Consider the following 17,637-nt stretch of genomic DNA (forward strand, 5'->3'; position numbering starts at 1 on the left):
TAACAGTTGCCGAAGCCGAGTTGTTTTACGCAAAAAATATATGATGTCGTGTATTATATGAAACGATAGATGCGCGACAGCGGTTAAAAACAATACATTGATTACCATTCTTAAACACTTCAATTCAAATAATATATCAATCATAAGTATATCAAATTTTAATCAAATTAAATACTACATTTTACAAGGAATTACCCAGGGATTAAAGCATTTTCCACCCGGATGTGGCAGTGACGTCAAAGCATTGATGCAGCTGTTTACCGCGTGGGCATCTATGCGGTGTCTTTAAGCACGTGCGTATATGTTTGAGCGAACACTGGCGTTACTGCTATAGCGCGCACCAGTGTCTCGTTGACGATATCACACGACTAAGAAGAATAAGATTGCCGGAACTTTCTTAAGTGTTTAAGAATTATTGGTAAAGTACAGAGTGTCTGTTAGTTCGATAAAAACATCAACAATAAAACAATAACAGAGACGTGTACCAGAAGCAGTTTCACATTCATTTATGCTTATTGACATTTAACGCCATAAAGTCAAATTCCTGTCAAATTTCTTTACCACAAATTACCAAAAATGATGAAATACCATACGTAGTAACTGCCATGAAAGGTTTCTGTCCGTTTTAAGCCGAAATAATGAGGTAAAATAAATATAAATATAGACTATTTGGCTGATACCAATTACAAATTATGGTGAAACCTAGGTATCGATAATGAATCGAGCTAATAACACAGTGACAAGTTGTCACTTACGAAGTGTTGCATTGAACGTTTACCAGCAGAATATGAAATAATACCAAACACAAGATACTAATCGTGAGTATGATAGCAACCGCAGTGCACGGCTCTTGTTTGGCCTTCTTACGTGTCCAATTTCGTGGCGAGAAGTTGAATAGTTAATCTTATAATCAAGGAATTTATGCTCAAAAATCAATTCCGTAGATATGTCATGTATGAGCAGAACTCAGCACTAAATTTGAAGATGTTAACAGGAAACATGTACTGATTGCATGAAAAAGTGATTTTCCTCGCTGGCTGAGTGGTTGGAGAAGTCTTTTTCGTGGGACAATTTGGGAATTTTGATTGACAAAATAGCAAGTACGGTAGTAGGCGTTTCCAAGCTTGCAAAATAACGCCGAATAAAAAAAAATCATTATAAGGCACATGCTTTTCGCCCAAGTTTAAAGTAAGTACCATAATTATTGTTTTTGGAGTGTTCAACATACCAAGGCAAAGTTATAGGGAAATCGCCGCACGGAAAATTTATGAAATCGTGGCTCCAAAAAAGTGTGTGAGTAAAATGAAACTTCAATTATACAATATATACAAGCCTATTTACATAATGTCCTATGAACTTACACAAGTGATCATGCTCTTTGCACTAGTATTTGATTACCAGAACATAGGCCTATGCTTTTGGCCCTTATTTCCAACAATTTACCAAAATATTAAAGGGTCGGATAACGACGTCTGACTTCGAATCTCTTTTCATCTTCATCTTCGCTCTCTTCGTTAATCTATTCGATTGCGATGAGGGACAAGCTCAGATTTAAAAAATCTTAATTTAATAGATTAAAATTGAGCTAATTTGAATTAGATTACTATTTTGTAATTTAATAGATTGAAATTCAAATCCATTAGATTTATTTTTAATTCTAACTTGGATGAGAATCCATTTAATATTTCGCGTTTTAACCAAAAAGGATTGTTGAAGGACAAAATATTCGCGAAATCACTAAAAAAGCGTTGCTTTTTACTTTAAAAAGTAATACGCCGACGATTTTAAATAAGTTTGATCAACGATGGAAAACTGTCAGATGGCTGAAACGATAAGGCACGACAAACACGAGATATCATTCACTGATAGGTCACGGTTTGACTTCAATTTGAACTATGAATTTTTGTACGTATACATTCAAATGTCATCTTATAAATGTAGAAATATATTGGAGTTAAAAAACTTTGTCCTGATAGATGAGAATGTTTAAAAACTATGAACATGATGAATGACAACTGTCTCTTGGCTTCGTCAGTATAGTTTCGTGAGACCTTTTATCTTCAGCGCTATGGATGTGCCATGGGAAGTTCTTGCAGTCCGCTTTCCGCTGATGCGTATATGGAATATTTTGAAAGCCAGGCACTAACATCTGCCCCCCACACGCCGCGTGTTTGGAAGAGATATGTGGATGATACTTTCGTGGTCATAAAAACTGTGCATATCGAGGAATTTACCGATCATATCAATAACATTGATCCCAACATCAAATTTACGCGGGAGGAAGAGGAAGACGGTAAACTTCCTTTCCTTGACACTTTGGTTTGTCGCCAGCCGGACGGAACTCTTAAAGTCAAGGTTTATAGAAAACCTACCCACACAGAGCAATATCTGAACTTTTCCTCTCATCATCCACTGGAGCATAAGCTCAGTGTTGTTAGAACGCTACTCCACCGTGCGGAAACCGTCGTCACCGACCCGGCAGATAAAGCAGAGGAAATAGCTCATGTGAAGAACGCGCTAAAGAACTGCGGTTACCAAGACTGGACTTTCTTTCGTGGTCAGCCCAAAGAAAAAGACAGTTCTTCTCAGAACCGAGACACAGAAACAGCTAACAAAGGATTTGTCACCCTACCTTACATAGAAGGTCTTTCTGAGAAGCTACGCAGAGCGTTCAGGACTGCGGGAGTTTCAACCACCTTCAAACCTCAAAATACACTGAGGACAGAACAAGAACACTCAAGACAAGACAGAACCCGTTAAACAATCTGGGATTGTGTATCAAATTGACTGTGCTGATTGTGACGCGAGTTATATCGGCGAGTCTGCCAGGAAGCTTGAGAAACGGCTTAGTGAACACAAGTCCACTGCTGGCAGCTCCAAATCAGCTGTCAGAGAACATGTAGTGAGATCTAAAGGTCACCAGATTGATTGGGAAAACGTCAAGGTGCTTGAACGGGAGAAAAAAGAATTTTCCCGGAGAGTTCTTGAAGCCATACAAATAAGGACTCAAAACCAAGACTAAATCGTGACCAAGGACTAGAAATAGATCCTATTTGGGATAACTTGCTGATGCCCAGGGGGCGGCGCTACATCGTAACATCCTATGACGTCATTCTGTCAATCATATGACGTCATCAGTGAGAGATATCCCGATTGTAGACAAGATATCAACACAGCATCACCATCTGCTGAAGACGCTAGTCGGACTAGTGAAAACGTTCCAGGTGAGCGAAAAATAGTGTAGTGTTGAAGTTAAAACTTTAATTCACGTCAGTATAGTTGTTTAGTAATTTACATTTAAACCGGTTATCAGGATTTTTCGATATAATGGGTATTATAGGCAAATGCATGGAGATGAACGCATAAAACAGTCGGTATCTAGACAATACTACAATTTACAGAACGGAATGTTACAGTGAGCAGGTGAGTGCAGCTCTTATACATACATGGTATCAGTGGCGTAACTTGGGGTCGGGGCAAGCGGGTGGGGGATGGGGATGGGGGTGTGGGTGTTTGGGGCAACGTGCCCCGGGCGCTACCACTAGGGGGCGCTAAATTGCCAAATCATAATGCCGATGCCATTCCTACACCCCGCGTCTAAGATGTTCTCGGGGGCGCTACCAACCCTAGTTACGCGACTGCAGGGTGTCCCATAAAAGAATACCGGGTGAATACATTTTGACGTAAGTCGGAAATTAGACATCGGAATCAAAAATTTTTAAATGTAGCTCATTTTATTGTGCATTTGTGCATCATATACGCAAATTTTATTTGATTCGGTTGACTGGTTGCGAAGAAATTAACGATTACATTTATTCCAAGTTTGATCAAAGGGTGCCTTTTTATATTCGCTCACCCTTTCCTAAAGTTTGTGGGGGGGGGGGGGGGGGGCAAGAAATAGCGCTGCCACTATACTTGTTGTCTCGCAAGTATAGGCAGGAAAATCAGAAATTATGTCGTCATGTATCAAAACCAAATTTTATGAGTACTAATTAAATTTTAAAGGCCATTTATGCCTTATTTTGATTTTTTCCTGGTGATTTATTTGGCGCACGAACTGAATTCACTCTTTTCTGACAGTCCTATTAAACACAAAGTGTATAGATAATTAATTTACTACTGAATTAATAACTATCATTATGTAATTTTCTTTCAAAATATTTTCCCCTTATCAGCCTGCATATCGACAGCTAGCAACGCAACCATGCATTTTATAAATAGCAGACGACTTGCACGTGTTATATTTTATCTTTTGGCGGGAATCTTGGCAGCTGCAGCAGTGCATATCTGTCTAATGTCAATCTCTCAACACTATAGTAGGGTTTCATATCTACTGCAAAATCCAAAGTAAGTCAATCATTCGATATATCAAGGAAGATATCAATAAATCAATCAATCAAACAAGTAGCCAAACAATCAATCAATCGTCCGTCCGTCCGTTTATTCATATAATTTCTGCATAATATATATAATATACATTCATTCATTCATTCATTCATTCATTTATTTATTCATTCATTCATTCATTCATTCATTCATTCATTCATTCATTCATTCATTCATTCATTCATTCATTCATTCAACAATTCATTCATTCATTCAACAATTCATTCATTCATTCAACAATTCATTCATTCATTTATTTATTCATTCATTCATTCACCTATTCATTCATTCATTCATTCACATACCGTCCCAGATAGCAACACTACGTTGGCCCAACGTTGGTACAACGTGGGCGAATTGACCTTACTACGTTGGGCCAACGTTGCTTTTCGACGTTGGCCCAACGTGATTTTGGCCGGGCAGCCAACCACCACAACGTTGGGCCAACGTCGATCCAACTTTGACCCAACCGCAATACAAATGTAATTTGCGACGTTGGGCCAACATCAAATCTTTGATGTTGGGCCAACGTTATTTGACCAACGTATGATAGCAACGTATGATAGCAACGTATGATAGCAACCATTGGCAAACAAGCCCAATGAGAGAAAAAAAAAATCAGTTACTTGTGTATACTGTGCTTACTTTAAGTCTTAAATTACCTGGCTCTCTATTTTACAACGAAGACAAATTAACTACCGGGTACCTTAAATTTACACAAGTCACAACTTAGTACCTACCGGGATTCGAACCAGGGACCTTCTGTTTATAAACCTGATGCTCTACGCTTACTGGGATTACATAGTTGAGTAAGTGTTTGAAGTTAATATAAGCTATATTTTCATGACTAAACTTGCCAAAGTGCATCTTTTTAGGGATATTTTACTGTGAATATTGATAACATTTGCTATAAATGTTGATTAAAAAAAAATAATAATATAAAAATATAATTCTTATTGTTGATTTAATTCCAAAGCAATATTGTTATTACATGTATTATAATTACATACCTAGTAGGGTATAAGCATTATCATTATTATCATCATCATTATTATTATCATTGTCATTATTATTTTATTATTATTATTATTATTATTATTATTATTATTATTATTATTATTATTATTATTATTATTATTATTATTATTATTTGATATTATCTAGTATGGGGCTTTATCTAGTTTATCTAGTATGGGGCTTTTATAGTCTTTATTTAATGTCACTCTTTAATACGCCTTAGTAGTAAAAAGAAAATAATTATAAACATGATCATTTCCATGACTTGAAGTTGAACAACAGTTTATACCATCGTTGGTCCAATGTTGGGATTCCAACCGTTTGTGCGACAACATTGTCAAGTCAAGTTAAACTTTATTAATCCATTTCTGGAAATTACATGCACATATGAGATCATAAAACTACATTAAATAGAGAACAAGCATTATACAAAAACAGTTATTATAAGCAAAATGTAATTCAAGGGAACTCCCTAGAAATGGAATGAAAACATAAATTAACGACGGTACTTCAAGTTATGATAAAAAATAGCTTGAGGAACAAATGAGTTCAGGTACCTGTCTGTATTTGCACGCGGCAGTTGCATACGACCAGATTTTGAGTTATGGTGATATGACAAGCGATGGTGGAGTGGATGTTGGGGATCCTCCATCACATCGGTGAGCTTTTTTCAACAAAAGATCGGTATACACTGTCTCGAAAGCCTGTCGTGGTGAGCCTATGATTCTACTAGCTTCTTTAATTACCCTTTCCACCCTCTGTCTGTCCCCTATGGTAATGTTCCTCCCCAACAAAGTAAACAATATCGCCAAACACTTGCTACAACTGAATCATAAAACAAAGCGAGAATACGAGAATTAACATGAAAGAAATTCAGTTTCCTGAAACAATACATGCGAGAGTTCAGTTTTTTAACCATGTGATCAACATGTTTATGCCAGTTCAGCTTGTCATCTATCATGATGCCAAGGTACTTGTATGATGACACACGCTCTACGTTACCTCCTTTTAAGACAACGGGACAAACGGCCCAACCTTCACGTAACAATCTTCATTTTACGCCTGGCTGGCTACGTTGGTGCAACGTTGGCATACCGACTATCATTTTAAGGTTGGCACAACAACGTTGGCCCATCCTCGGCGTAACGACCGTCATTTTAAGGTTGGCTTGCTATGTTGGCTCGACGTTGGCATATCGACCATCATTTAAGGTTGGCACAACAACGTTGGCCCAACGTTGGCATACCGACCGTCACTTAAAGGTTGGCTGGCTACGTTGGCTCGACGTTGGCATACCGACCATCATTTAAGGTTGGCAAAACAACGTTGGCCCAACGTTGTCATGCCGACCGTCATTTTAAGGTTGGCTGGCTACGTTGGCTTGACGTTGGCATACCGACCATAATATAAGTTATAGGTATGCTAGATGAATTCAAATTTGCCATCAAACTGCATCATTTTATATATCAAATTAAATCCCTTGAGTAAACAAAGCCAAAACTGAAAACCTCTTTTTCATAGCACTTTCCGTAGCAAAGTTCATCCCATCAAAAAGATTCAGCTAGCATTCCCCAAAACGGCATTTCAGGGGTGTTTCTAGATCTTAGTCTCATTATGATAGCAATTTTTTTAATGGAACTGCTATCAAAATCCCTCTAAAATTCCATGTGCGATTGTCTTATCACCATAAAAAATCATATATTTGGGTCAAGTGAAGTATAGAAAACATATTTATGTAGGTTTCCTTCTTCGGCCAGTTGTTTTAAATTTCTATGTAAATATGCATTGACATTGTCGGCGAATTTCATTGACTAGCAAATGTGTTAACTAAGGTTTGCCTGGGATACCTAATAAGGTTGGCATAGCAACGTTGACCCAACGTTGGCCTGACGTTCTCATACCAACCATGACTATTAAAGGTTGGCATGTTAATGTTGGTCCAACGTTGGCTTGGCGTCGGCTTACCGCCATACATGCCGACCATTGCCAACGTTGGGCCAACGTTGTCTTGGCGTCGGCTTACCGCCATACATGCCGACCATTGCCAACGTTGGGCCAACGTTGTCTTGCTATCTGGGGTATTCATTCATTTAATCATGGTTTTGTCAGGTAATGTGTTTTTTGGTACAAAATGAGATTATAGTGGGTGTAGAGTTGTCACCTCTGCGCAATTCAAGATTTCCAAGATCAAAATTGAGAGAGGGATCAACATTTAAAATTGATGAATTTCATTTTAAACCCATACCAAAGTGTTCCTGTGATCGCACGGATTCAGAAAATATTCAGAGTATAGTTTGACCGACATACCTCCTCCCTCCTCCGACTAAAAGGTCAAAGGTTAAATTTGGAGATCCACATGGGCTAAAATAGATAAATTTCTCAAATTTAGATGAGAATGGTCTCTCAATTATAATAAAACTACTTTTAACGACAAGCCCAACAAACACAAAAATGTTTTTAAAACGTTTTAACATTAAATGTCGGGTTATATAAATGTCATGGACACGTTTTAAAACGTTTTGTATGAAAATAGACTACAACAATATTTTTAAAATGTTTTAAAAATGTTATTGTAAAATATTTTTTGCAAACATTTTTTGCTAAATTTTTTTTCAAAACTTCAGATCTCACACCACCAAATCAGAGTTCCATAGAGATATGTGCTAAATTTGCCTTAAGAAAACGTCATTTTTCTTCACAGGAGTGACTCAGTTTTAAGCGACAGCTATGATGCCTGATCCCTCTGGCTGGGAAAAAATATAGGTTGACAGTCATTATTTTATACGACTGGCCCTCGAAGTCTACGATGTCCAGGAATTGCCTATTTTACAGACAAAACCATGCCAGTGTTTCTGTAAAGAAAAGGCTGCTTAAAATCATTAAAAGTTATTCGATCTCTCCCATCTGTGGTACACTTGCAGGAAATAATATTACCAATCATGACCAATCCAAATTTGGCTAAAATTATGCAAATTTCTGCTCATTTTAATGCTTAAATTAAGGGCGCACAACCATATAATTCTATTTGGTGGTATGAAATCTGAAATAACATTATGCATGTTAGAATTAGGCGGTTATCCGTATTTCATGCGGTTCTCGGTTGTCATGGTTATTGGCTTTTGCAGATCAAAGGGTATGTCCTTTGGCTGGGATCACTTTCCTCACAGCTGAGCTCAATTGCAGCTTTTTGAAATTTGACCTGACCTTTGACCATAAATGACCTAACGAACACAAATCTGAGCTTCCTTGGCCAAAGTTACACCCACCCAGCAAGTTTGATGAGCTCCATGAGTAATTTGAATTTTTTAATGTTTTTTGACATATGACCTCTCAACCGTAGGTCTGACAAAAAGGTCGCTGTATAAGCTTTTGTTTGTTAGTCCAAGGTCCACCCACCCACCAAGTTTGAGCTCCATAGGGGCAATTTGAATTTTTTACATTTTGGACCTATGACCTCTTAACCGTAGGTCTGACGAAAAAGTCACAGTGGAAACCTTTAGTTGTTAGTCCAAGGTCCACCAACCCACCAAGTTTGAGCTCCATAGGGGCAATTTAAAAGTTTTACCTTTCTTGACCTATGACCTCTTAACCGTAGGTCTGACGAAAAGGTCACCGTGGAAACTTTGTTTAATAGTCCAAGGTCAACACAATGGCATGGCTAGATTTGCCATTTAAAGTGTTTGAAATTAGACTTCAATTGAACTCGACCCGTTCTTGAACTTTGACCTTTAAAAATATAAACTTGTTCTTCCTCATACCAAGCTGCACCCACCCACCAAGTTTGAGAAACGTACGATCCCTAGTCTTGAAGAAAATAGGCGGACAGACAGACACACACACCGACAGAGTCACAGAGTACCAGTATTATTAACATTGTATACCCTTTATATGTCCTTTATATAACCCGATATTTAAACGTTTTCTGGCAGCCTTTTCTAACCTTTTGCGAATGATGTTGGAAACGTTTTGTGTCTGCTGGGTAGGTAACCGTTCAAGGAAACCCCGGGGAAATGCCAGTATGTCATCATAAATATGACTCAATTGGCAATGACCTAGGTCATAAGTCATTCTATGTGGTCCAAATCATTCTTTATTTAGAGTTGTTATCACAGAAAGAACAATTTGAGACCATTTTCATCACAAATTATTTCACCCCTGCGGCGCTCTCTATTTAATCTTCGACCTTTTATTTCATAACTCCACAACGATAATTCATAGACAGTCAAAACTATATATTTTCTCTGAATCCTTATGATGAGAGAAATAATTTGGCATTATATTTGGACAAAATCGGACCAGTTTTTGGCCACGGTTTGGTTTGTTGTTGAAAGGTGCATGTCCCATTATTGATGATCTTTTGGACTGTCATGAAATATGGTAGATGAAATCGCGAAAATGTCATAGATTGTCGTGAAACTTTACTTGATGTTATTTACAATCGGAGCGCCCACAATCTAAAGTCATGTCAAGGTCATATGTGGTTAATTGAGCATTTCATGAAATGTGGTGGATGTGATCATCATGAAGCGCCAAACATATTCAAGGTCATGTCAAGGTCATCTGAGGTCTGCTGTTGGATTGTTGGACAGTAATGAAACTTGGTGGGTGTTATCATCTTGCAGTGGGGAACTTTTTCCAGGTTATCTGAGGTCAACTGAATATTGATTGTCGGATTGTCAGGAAACTTGCTTGGAATGATATGCATGGAGATTTTTGTTATACAATTCTGAATTAGATATGCTTAGCACACATTTTAAGAGTAAATTTGTATTTCCTATATCCTTGGTGGTATTTACCAATAAATACCCATATGTCCCATCCGAAAATTAATTTACACATAAAACAAATTACCAGCATATCATGGAATATCAATGCAAATTATGAAACATGGTCTTCATCCGTGGCATTGTCTTTTTAAAGACATTTCTTGTTCATTTTGACCCCTGTATAAACTTTGACCTTGGATATCTCGAATTGCCCGGGGGTGACAATTTTAAACCCTTATCTTATTTTGTACCACCCATAGACCCATAACTAATAAAGAAAAATACATTAATTGGCAAAACCAACCTACCTTGCTCTGCCACTGGACTAATTTCTAAACCAGCACTTTGTTTTATTCTCATAGAAGTGCTGTAAAATGGGCGGAGCTGAATTTTTGGTCTTCGTACAAAATCAGTGATAAGGACAAAACAAAGGTATGAATTAAAGGGAGTCTCCGGCAATCATAACATTATGCCTTATATGTTAGAAAAATAATTATCAAACACGAATCACATCGTTTTATTTAAAACAAACTCATATTGACCATAAAAACGAATAAAAACAGTCGGCTCTCAACATGCGATATTCAAAATTCCCGCGCCAAAATTGTCTAAGTGCATTGAGGTAATAGTTATTTGTGCTCAATTATGATGCAATCAAGCAAAATCAGTCGGAACTCGGAAATATTGATTTTAGATATAGCTAAACAAAGGAAATATTTCCTTTTGTTTCCTCTTGTTTTGGAAACTCTTTTTAAAATTGCTCATATCTTCGGAACTGGTTGTTCAATTTCAATGGGTTTTCTGCAAAATACAGCTTTGTAAATGCTTTTTACTATTCTATAAGAAACTGAAAATTAAATATTTCCGAGTTCCGACTGATTTTGCTTGATCGCATCACAATTGTCGTCAGTCTTCATTGGGCTATTCCAAAAAAAAAAGAAGACACACACCCCCTATAGAGGAGTTCGGATTTCCAGACTTTTTGTCCAGTCGTGATTGTTGGAAATCCAGACTTTTTAAGTGTCCGAAGGCTAAACAATCCAGCAGAAAAATAGTCCAAAGTCAGAAATCCAGAATTTGAGACTTCATTTTACAGTGTTTTAGACGTTTCTGTGATTTTTCCTTCATTTAATTGGATTTCCAAGCTTTTCCAAGCGACATTGGCAACTGGAATTCCATTTGTTTTCAGAAAGCAGACTTTGGAATCCAGACATTTATTTGATTAAAAATAGCCCATTGTATTACTGGGACGTCATTGCACTCGACAATTTTGGTGCCCGGGAATTTTGAATATCACGTGTTGAGAGACGGATGTTTTATTCGTTTTTATGGTCACTATGAGTTTTTTAAAAATAAAATCACTTGATTCGTGCTTTATAATTATTTTTCTTACATATGAGGCATAATGTTGTGATTGCCGGAGACTCCCTTTAATTACCTATAGCTGAGAAAGGTCATAGTCCAACGTGTTGAAGTTTTCCGTTGCAAAAAACCAAAACAACCCCCCCCCCAAAAAAACCCCACAAAACCCCACAGATTTATTGTGCGCTAAGAACACACATCATATTATACATCAGTGACATAGCAACAACAATCAGGGACTTGCATCCAAGAAACGCGCGTCCTAACCATACCACAGTAAACCACCGCAGCCATGATCCATTCCCCAAGTTTTCGTACGGATAGCCGAGACAATAAAGCAGTTATTGATAAGAAAAAAAGCTGCCATATGTCTATCGTCTCGTATAACACCATTATGTTTGCCGTAGAACAACTCGGCTGATGCCTCGTTGTTCTTCTTAAAATGATGCTATCGCCCGTGTTATATGAGACGATAGACACACGACAGCAGCTGAAAACATACTCTAAATATCGTTCTAAATAATGAATAATTGCCATTTGATGTTATAGTAAACTAGAAAAACTACCATATCTCAAACAAGTAATCAAGTAATTAGAGAATAAAGGTATTGTTTTAGCCGCTGTCGTACATCTATCGTCTCATACAACACAGGTAATTTATTTTACGTAGCGCAACGGGGCAAAAAGCCGAGTTAATTTTCGTCAAAAGATAATGATGTCGACCATGTTATAATATTATCTTACGATAGATGCACGACAGCGGCTAAAAACAATACCTCATTCAATTCAAATAAAAATAGTAATCACGAGTATTCCAAATTTTAATCAAATTAAATATTATATTTTACAAGGAACTATCTAGGGTTTAGAATCGACCAGTCTTGTCATTGCTATGCGCCTTTGATTGGTTCAAATAACGAGTGCGAATATCGCGTCGACTCGCACGCGGTGAACCGTGTTATAATCGTCTCAATTAACACGGCTAAGAACCGATAAGAATGCAGGAACTTACTGAGATGTTTTTTTAATTAACAGGTGCTCTCAGAATCCAATTACCGTCGTAACGACACAGCGGTGAAAATTAATCCTTGCAAACCAAAAAAGAACATCGTGTTTTTAAAAGTTCACAAATGTGGCAGCAGTACGGTTCAGAATATATTGTTCCGATTTGGTCAAAAACATGACTTGGATTTTGTGATGCCGCCAAAAGGAACTACCTTGGCAACTTGAGGAACTCTACATTTAATAAGAAATATATGATCGAGTTACCAGTTGAGAAGTACAACATTTTGTGCCACCATACGAGGTATAACGAGCAAAGTAAGTTTTTAACCATGACACTTTGGTTTGTTATTAAATGTACCGGGTAAATATCAGATTAATTCAATATTTTTCCAGGTTTTTCTCAACAAAACTTTTATGTAATGTGATCAGTTGAAGGTGCTAATCTTAACACCATTTAGCATTCAGATGTAGATTATCATTATTATGGAAATGCTCGATTAGAAGAAATGGTTCGTTATTTTGTGTTTTCTTATTTTAACCAATAAACGGCGCTAGATGTTTTTGAATATAGTGATTAAAATAATTATGGCCTTAAAAGCCGAATAATTTTTCAACATATTATTTATACGTAAATTCTATCACTACGAATTCAGAGGAGGAATTATTCAGAAATTATCTGTGAAGCACAGGTTCGTCACGGACAGGACAGCAAAAATTAAATGCGATGTACCCCAAGAATCCATTCGTGGGCCAGTAATACTTATTGGCATATGAATGATATCTGTCACACGTCAGTTTTTGTTGTTTTCTTTTGTCACGGAAATATTGCAACATTGTGTAAAAATTAGATAGATTAAGGAAGTTTGCTACTGGTTCAATCAAATTTCCATCAATGGAAAAAGATCAGCTTCAAGTATTTGGGTATACACCATAAGCGCCAATCTGGCTTGAAATGTGGGGGCACAATCGGCAATAAATTGTCAGAAAGTGGCTGAAAAGAACAAAAATGGGTGATTTTGCCGAAAGATGGGGGAACACGTCGACCCAGTCCCATCGGGATTGACGCCCATGGTATACACTCGTTAATAGAATCAAAATAAGGATCTGATTTGAATTGAATTAAACAATTTACACTATTCTTTCTCTTCAGATATTGCTGATATAATGGCACCAGACTCGTTATACGTCACAATTCTTCGTGATCCCGTCATTATGTTCGAATCCATCTTCACGTACACGCACTACGAGCAAGTCTACAACATAAAGGGAAACAACCCAATCACGAGGTTGAACAAATTTCTCAAAAATCCGTCATATTTTTATAACACAGAAGACGCTAAAAGCTACATCGGCCATGGTAAGAACCCGATGTTGTACGATTTTGGTCTGGAAAATGATGAAAAATACAACGGCAGCCGAATTGATGAATTTATAAAACATTTGAGCGACAAATTTGACTTGGTAATGATTTCGGATTATTTTCACGAAAGTTTGATTTTGTTAAAAGAATTGATGTGCTGGTCCCTCGATGATATCGTTTTCTTTCCTCTGAATTCTCGTACTAACGTCACAGTCCCATCTAGCATTACGTCCTCAATGCGAAAGAAGATACGACAGTGGAATAAGGGTGATGTTAAATTGTATAACTATTTCAATAAAACTTTCTGGTGGAAAGTGGAGGAATTCGGAAGAAACAGAATGGAAAGAGAAGTTAAATTACTCAAACAACGAAATGAGTATCTATACAAGTTATGTATTGAGAAAATAAGTGATGATGACGAAAATGTTTGGCATCCACACGACATATTTGTAAATACATTTAAAGTAAAAGACGAAATGAAAGATGATTTTGTATGCGCTGCAATAGCAAAATCAGAACTTTTGTATACGGCACATCTTAGGACACTAACAATGCGAAAGTATGATCTGATTGAGGTGCCTCCTGGGTAAATTGCTGGATTTCTTGGTACAATACTAAGCATATGTTAGATACTACCGTGATATTTATGTTGATGCCTCACAGCGTCATCATCCCTATTATCTTCATATCAAAAATTGCCGTGATAGTACGGCAAATCCACTCGTTCTTCATTTAGCTATACGCCGAGATAGGCCGAGCGACTCAGGCTAAGCATATCACTTACACGATATGAGATACCGCAGCGTTTCCATTCATACACGTTTATACGATCTTCGCATGCTCAGAACCACATATGGCGTTGCCATTACAAGAAAATTCGATTTGTTGTCAGGTAAAACGCAGGTTTTGTTTTCAATATACTAACTGGAAATTCAATACACTCAGCTGCGATTGCTATTTTCTTTAAAATATTGTACTGCATTTTCACCGAAATGTTTTTATATCGTACGATAATAATGTGATATATTAAGCTCAGACCACGGTGCTGTACCATGTGTACAGCACTGGCTATAGAATATTAAATCACAACTCTATAATAAATTACAATACAGCACAGTGGACAACTATACATATTTCTTTATCTGCGTTAATAATAGAATATTGATTTAAATGGAATTGATTACATATCTACATCTGAGTTTGTACACTCATCACTGAGCGATCTAGCGATCAGTTTCTAGCCAATCAGATAGGACTCCTTTTCTTGCGTTCGGAAAGGCGAGCTATCTTATTGGTGAAATACCAATCGCCCGTCTCTCACCAACGGAGTATTCCAGAATAGTCGACCGCAGATCCGTCGGATAACGCTTTTTTAATGGGAAATGAACTTTGCTGCTTGGATGATGTCACGATGAGGTTAGCATTTATTCCGTATTGAAAAGCGTGTTCCGACGGATCAGCATTCGACCGGCCTCATTAGGACGTGGTTCATTTCAGGGAAAAAGTAATTTGGCTGTCGACACCGTGTGCCTATCATCCAGAACGCTACTGACCGCCCTCTATTGTTATTCATGCTGCTGGAAGTCAATCGATACATGCCGAAATCAATTCTGAGATACACCATTTAAAGGAGTATTTCGTGATCTTATCATCCTTTTTTTATGACATTTTTCAGTAGATATCCACGAAAAAAGCTTATTCCCAAAATTTCAGTTGATTCCGATTTTGCGAGTTATGCATGATTATGTGTATTACATTGTTCCATAGACAATGTGTTGTAATATCAAATTCAAATTTCACGATATCTTTGATAAACGAATTAATCTGCAAGAAATTTTTGTACATAAACATTATGTAGCCAGAGGTTTCCTATTTGGGGGTCAAGTGTCCGAACGGTCGCTGACATCTAATTCGGGTTGCCAGTGTGTTGATGAAAGTCGAAGTGTCGACTGAAAATTTGTCTCACCAATACAGGATTCGGAACACTGACCCTTACGGTTTGTCCGTGGCATGGAATGAAATAAACCGGCCCGCTATGTCCTTCTTCTCGGTTTTGTCTTTTGGGAAACAATCAGTTGTCTTAGCGTTTGGGTAGGCTTCCGTGGGTGCCAAAAGTTCTTCTAAGCGCCTTAGATGTACCCTTTATATACGGCAAAACCACTTGTCCCTTTGTCTCAGTGTTTGTCTAACAGTTAACCTTTTCCGTTTAACTTTTTCATTCGAAGTGTCGAAATTCCAGGTACGCAAATTTTTGTGTTGTGATCAAAGGTTTAAACCACTAAATTATCTTCCTTTTCATCTTCATCTGTTCATCTTCCTTTTCATCGTCGTCTTCGAATTCCGTTTCATCTTCATCTTCCTTTTCATCTTCGTTTTCCTTTTCATCTTCGTCTTCGTCTTCCTTTTCATCTTCATCTTCGTCTTTTCATCTTCGTTTTCCATTTCATCTTTATCTTACTTTTCATCTTCGTCTTCCTTTTCGTCTTCGTCGTCGTATTCCTTTTTTTATTTTCATCTTCGTTTTCTTCATCTTCCTTTTCATCTTCATCTTCCTTTAATCTTCATCTTCCTTTTCATCTTCATCTTCGTCTTCCGTTTCATCTTCATCTTGGTCTACTTTTTTAACTCACCCTCGTCGTTTTCGTCTTCCTTTTAATCTCCATCTGTTCATCTTCCTTTTCATCTTCATCTTCGTCTTTTCATCTTCGTCTTCCTTTTCATATCACCTTTTCATCTTCATCATCCTTTTCATCTTCGTCTTCCATTTCATCTTCATCTTCGTCTTTTCATCTTCATCTTTGTCACCTTTTTAACTCACCCTCGTCTTTTTCGACTTGCTTTTCATCTTCATACATGTATTTGTCTTCCTTTTCATCTTTATCTGTTCATCTTCCTTTTTATCTTCGTCTTCCTTTTCATCTTCATCTTCGTCTTTTCATCGTCGTCTTCCTTTTCTTCTTCCTTTTCATCTTCATCTTCCTTTGCATCTTCGTCTTCGTTTTTATCTCCATCTTCGTCTTTTCATCATCGTCTACCTTTTCAACTTTATCTTTGTCTTTTCATCTTCATCTTCCTTTTCATCTTCATCTTCATCTTCCTTTTCATCTTCATCTTCCGTTTCATCTTCATCTTCCTTTTCATGTTCGTCTTCCTTTTCATCTTCGTCTTCCTTTTCATCTTCGTCTTCCTTTTCATCTTCATCTTCCTTTTCATCTTCGTCTTTCTTTTCATCTTCATCTTCCTTTTCATTTTCATCTTCCTTTTCATCTTCATCTTCCGTTTCATCTTCATCTTCCTTTTCATCTTCGTCTTCCTTTTCATCTTCATCTTCCTTTTCATCTTCATCTTCCGTTTCATCTTCATCTTCCTTTTCATGTTCATGTTCATCTTCCTCTTTTTATCATCGTCTTACTTTTCATCTTCATCTTCCTTTTCATCTTCGTGATCCTTTTCATCTTCATCTTCCTTTTCATGTTCGTCTTCGTCTTTCATCTTCGTCTTCCTTTTCATCTTCGTCTTCCTTTTCACTTCATCTTCCTTTTCATCTTCATCTTCCGTTTCATCTTCATCTTCCTTTTCATCTTCGTCTTCCTTTTCATCTTCATCTTCCTTTTCATCTTCATCTTCCGTTTAATCTTCATCTTCCTTTTCATGTTCATGTTCATCTTCCTCTTTTTATCATCGTCTTACTTTTCATCTTCATCTTCCTTTTCATCTTCGTGATCCTTTTCATCTTCGTCT

The 17,637-nt window shown here is 37.2% G+C and overlaps 1 protein-coding gene across 1 annotated transcript; it reads left to right on the forward strand.

Annotated features, from left to right (window-relative positions):
• Positions 1 to 2,079: 2,079 nt before the first annotated feature.
• LOC140139707 (uncharacterized) lies at positions 2,080 to 2,760 on the forward strand. Its single transcript, XM_072161409.1, has one exon. It carries the CDS (start codon positions 2,080 to 2,082, stop codon positions 2,758 to 2,760), a length of 681 nt encoding a protein of 226 aa, XP_072017510.1.
• The last annotated feature ends 14,877 nt before the right edge of the window (positions 2,761 to 17,637 follow it).

This window comes from Amphiura filiformis, chromosome 18, assembly GCF_039555335.1.
Source record: "Amphiura filiformis chromosome 18, Afil_fr2py, whole genome shotgun sequence".
Classification (NCBI taxonomy): domain Eukaryota; kingdom Metazoa; phylum Echinodermata; class Ophiuroidea; order Amphilepidida; family Amphiuridae; genus Amphiura; species Amphiura filiformis.

Bases quoted from the DNA above. Each gene is read 5' to 3' on its own strand.
- LOC140139707 (XM_072161409.1), top strand. From the start codon at position 2,080: ATGGGAAGTTCTTGCAGTCCGCTTTCCGCTGATGCGTATATGGAATAT.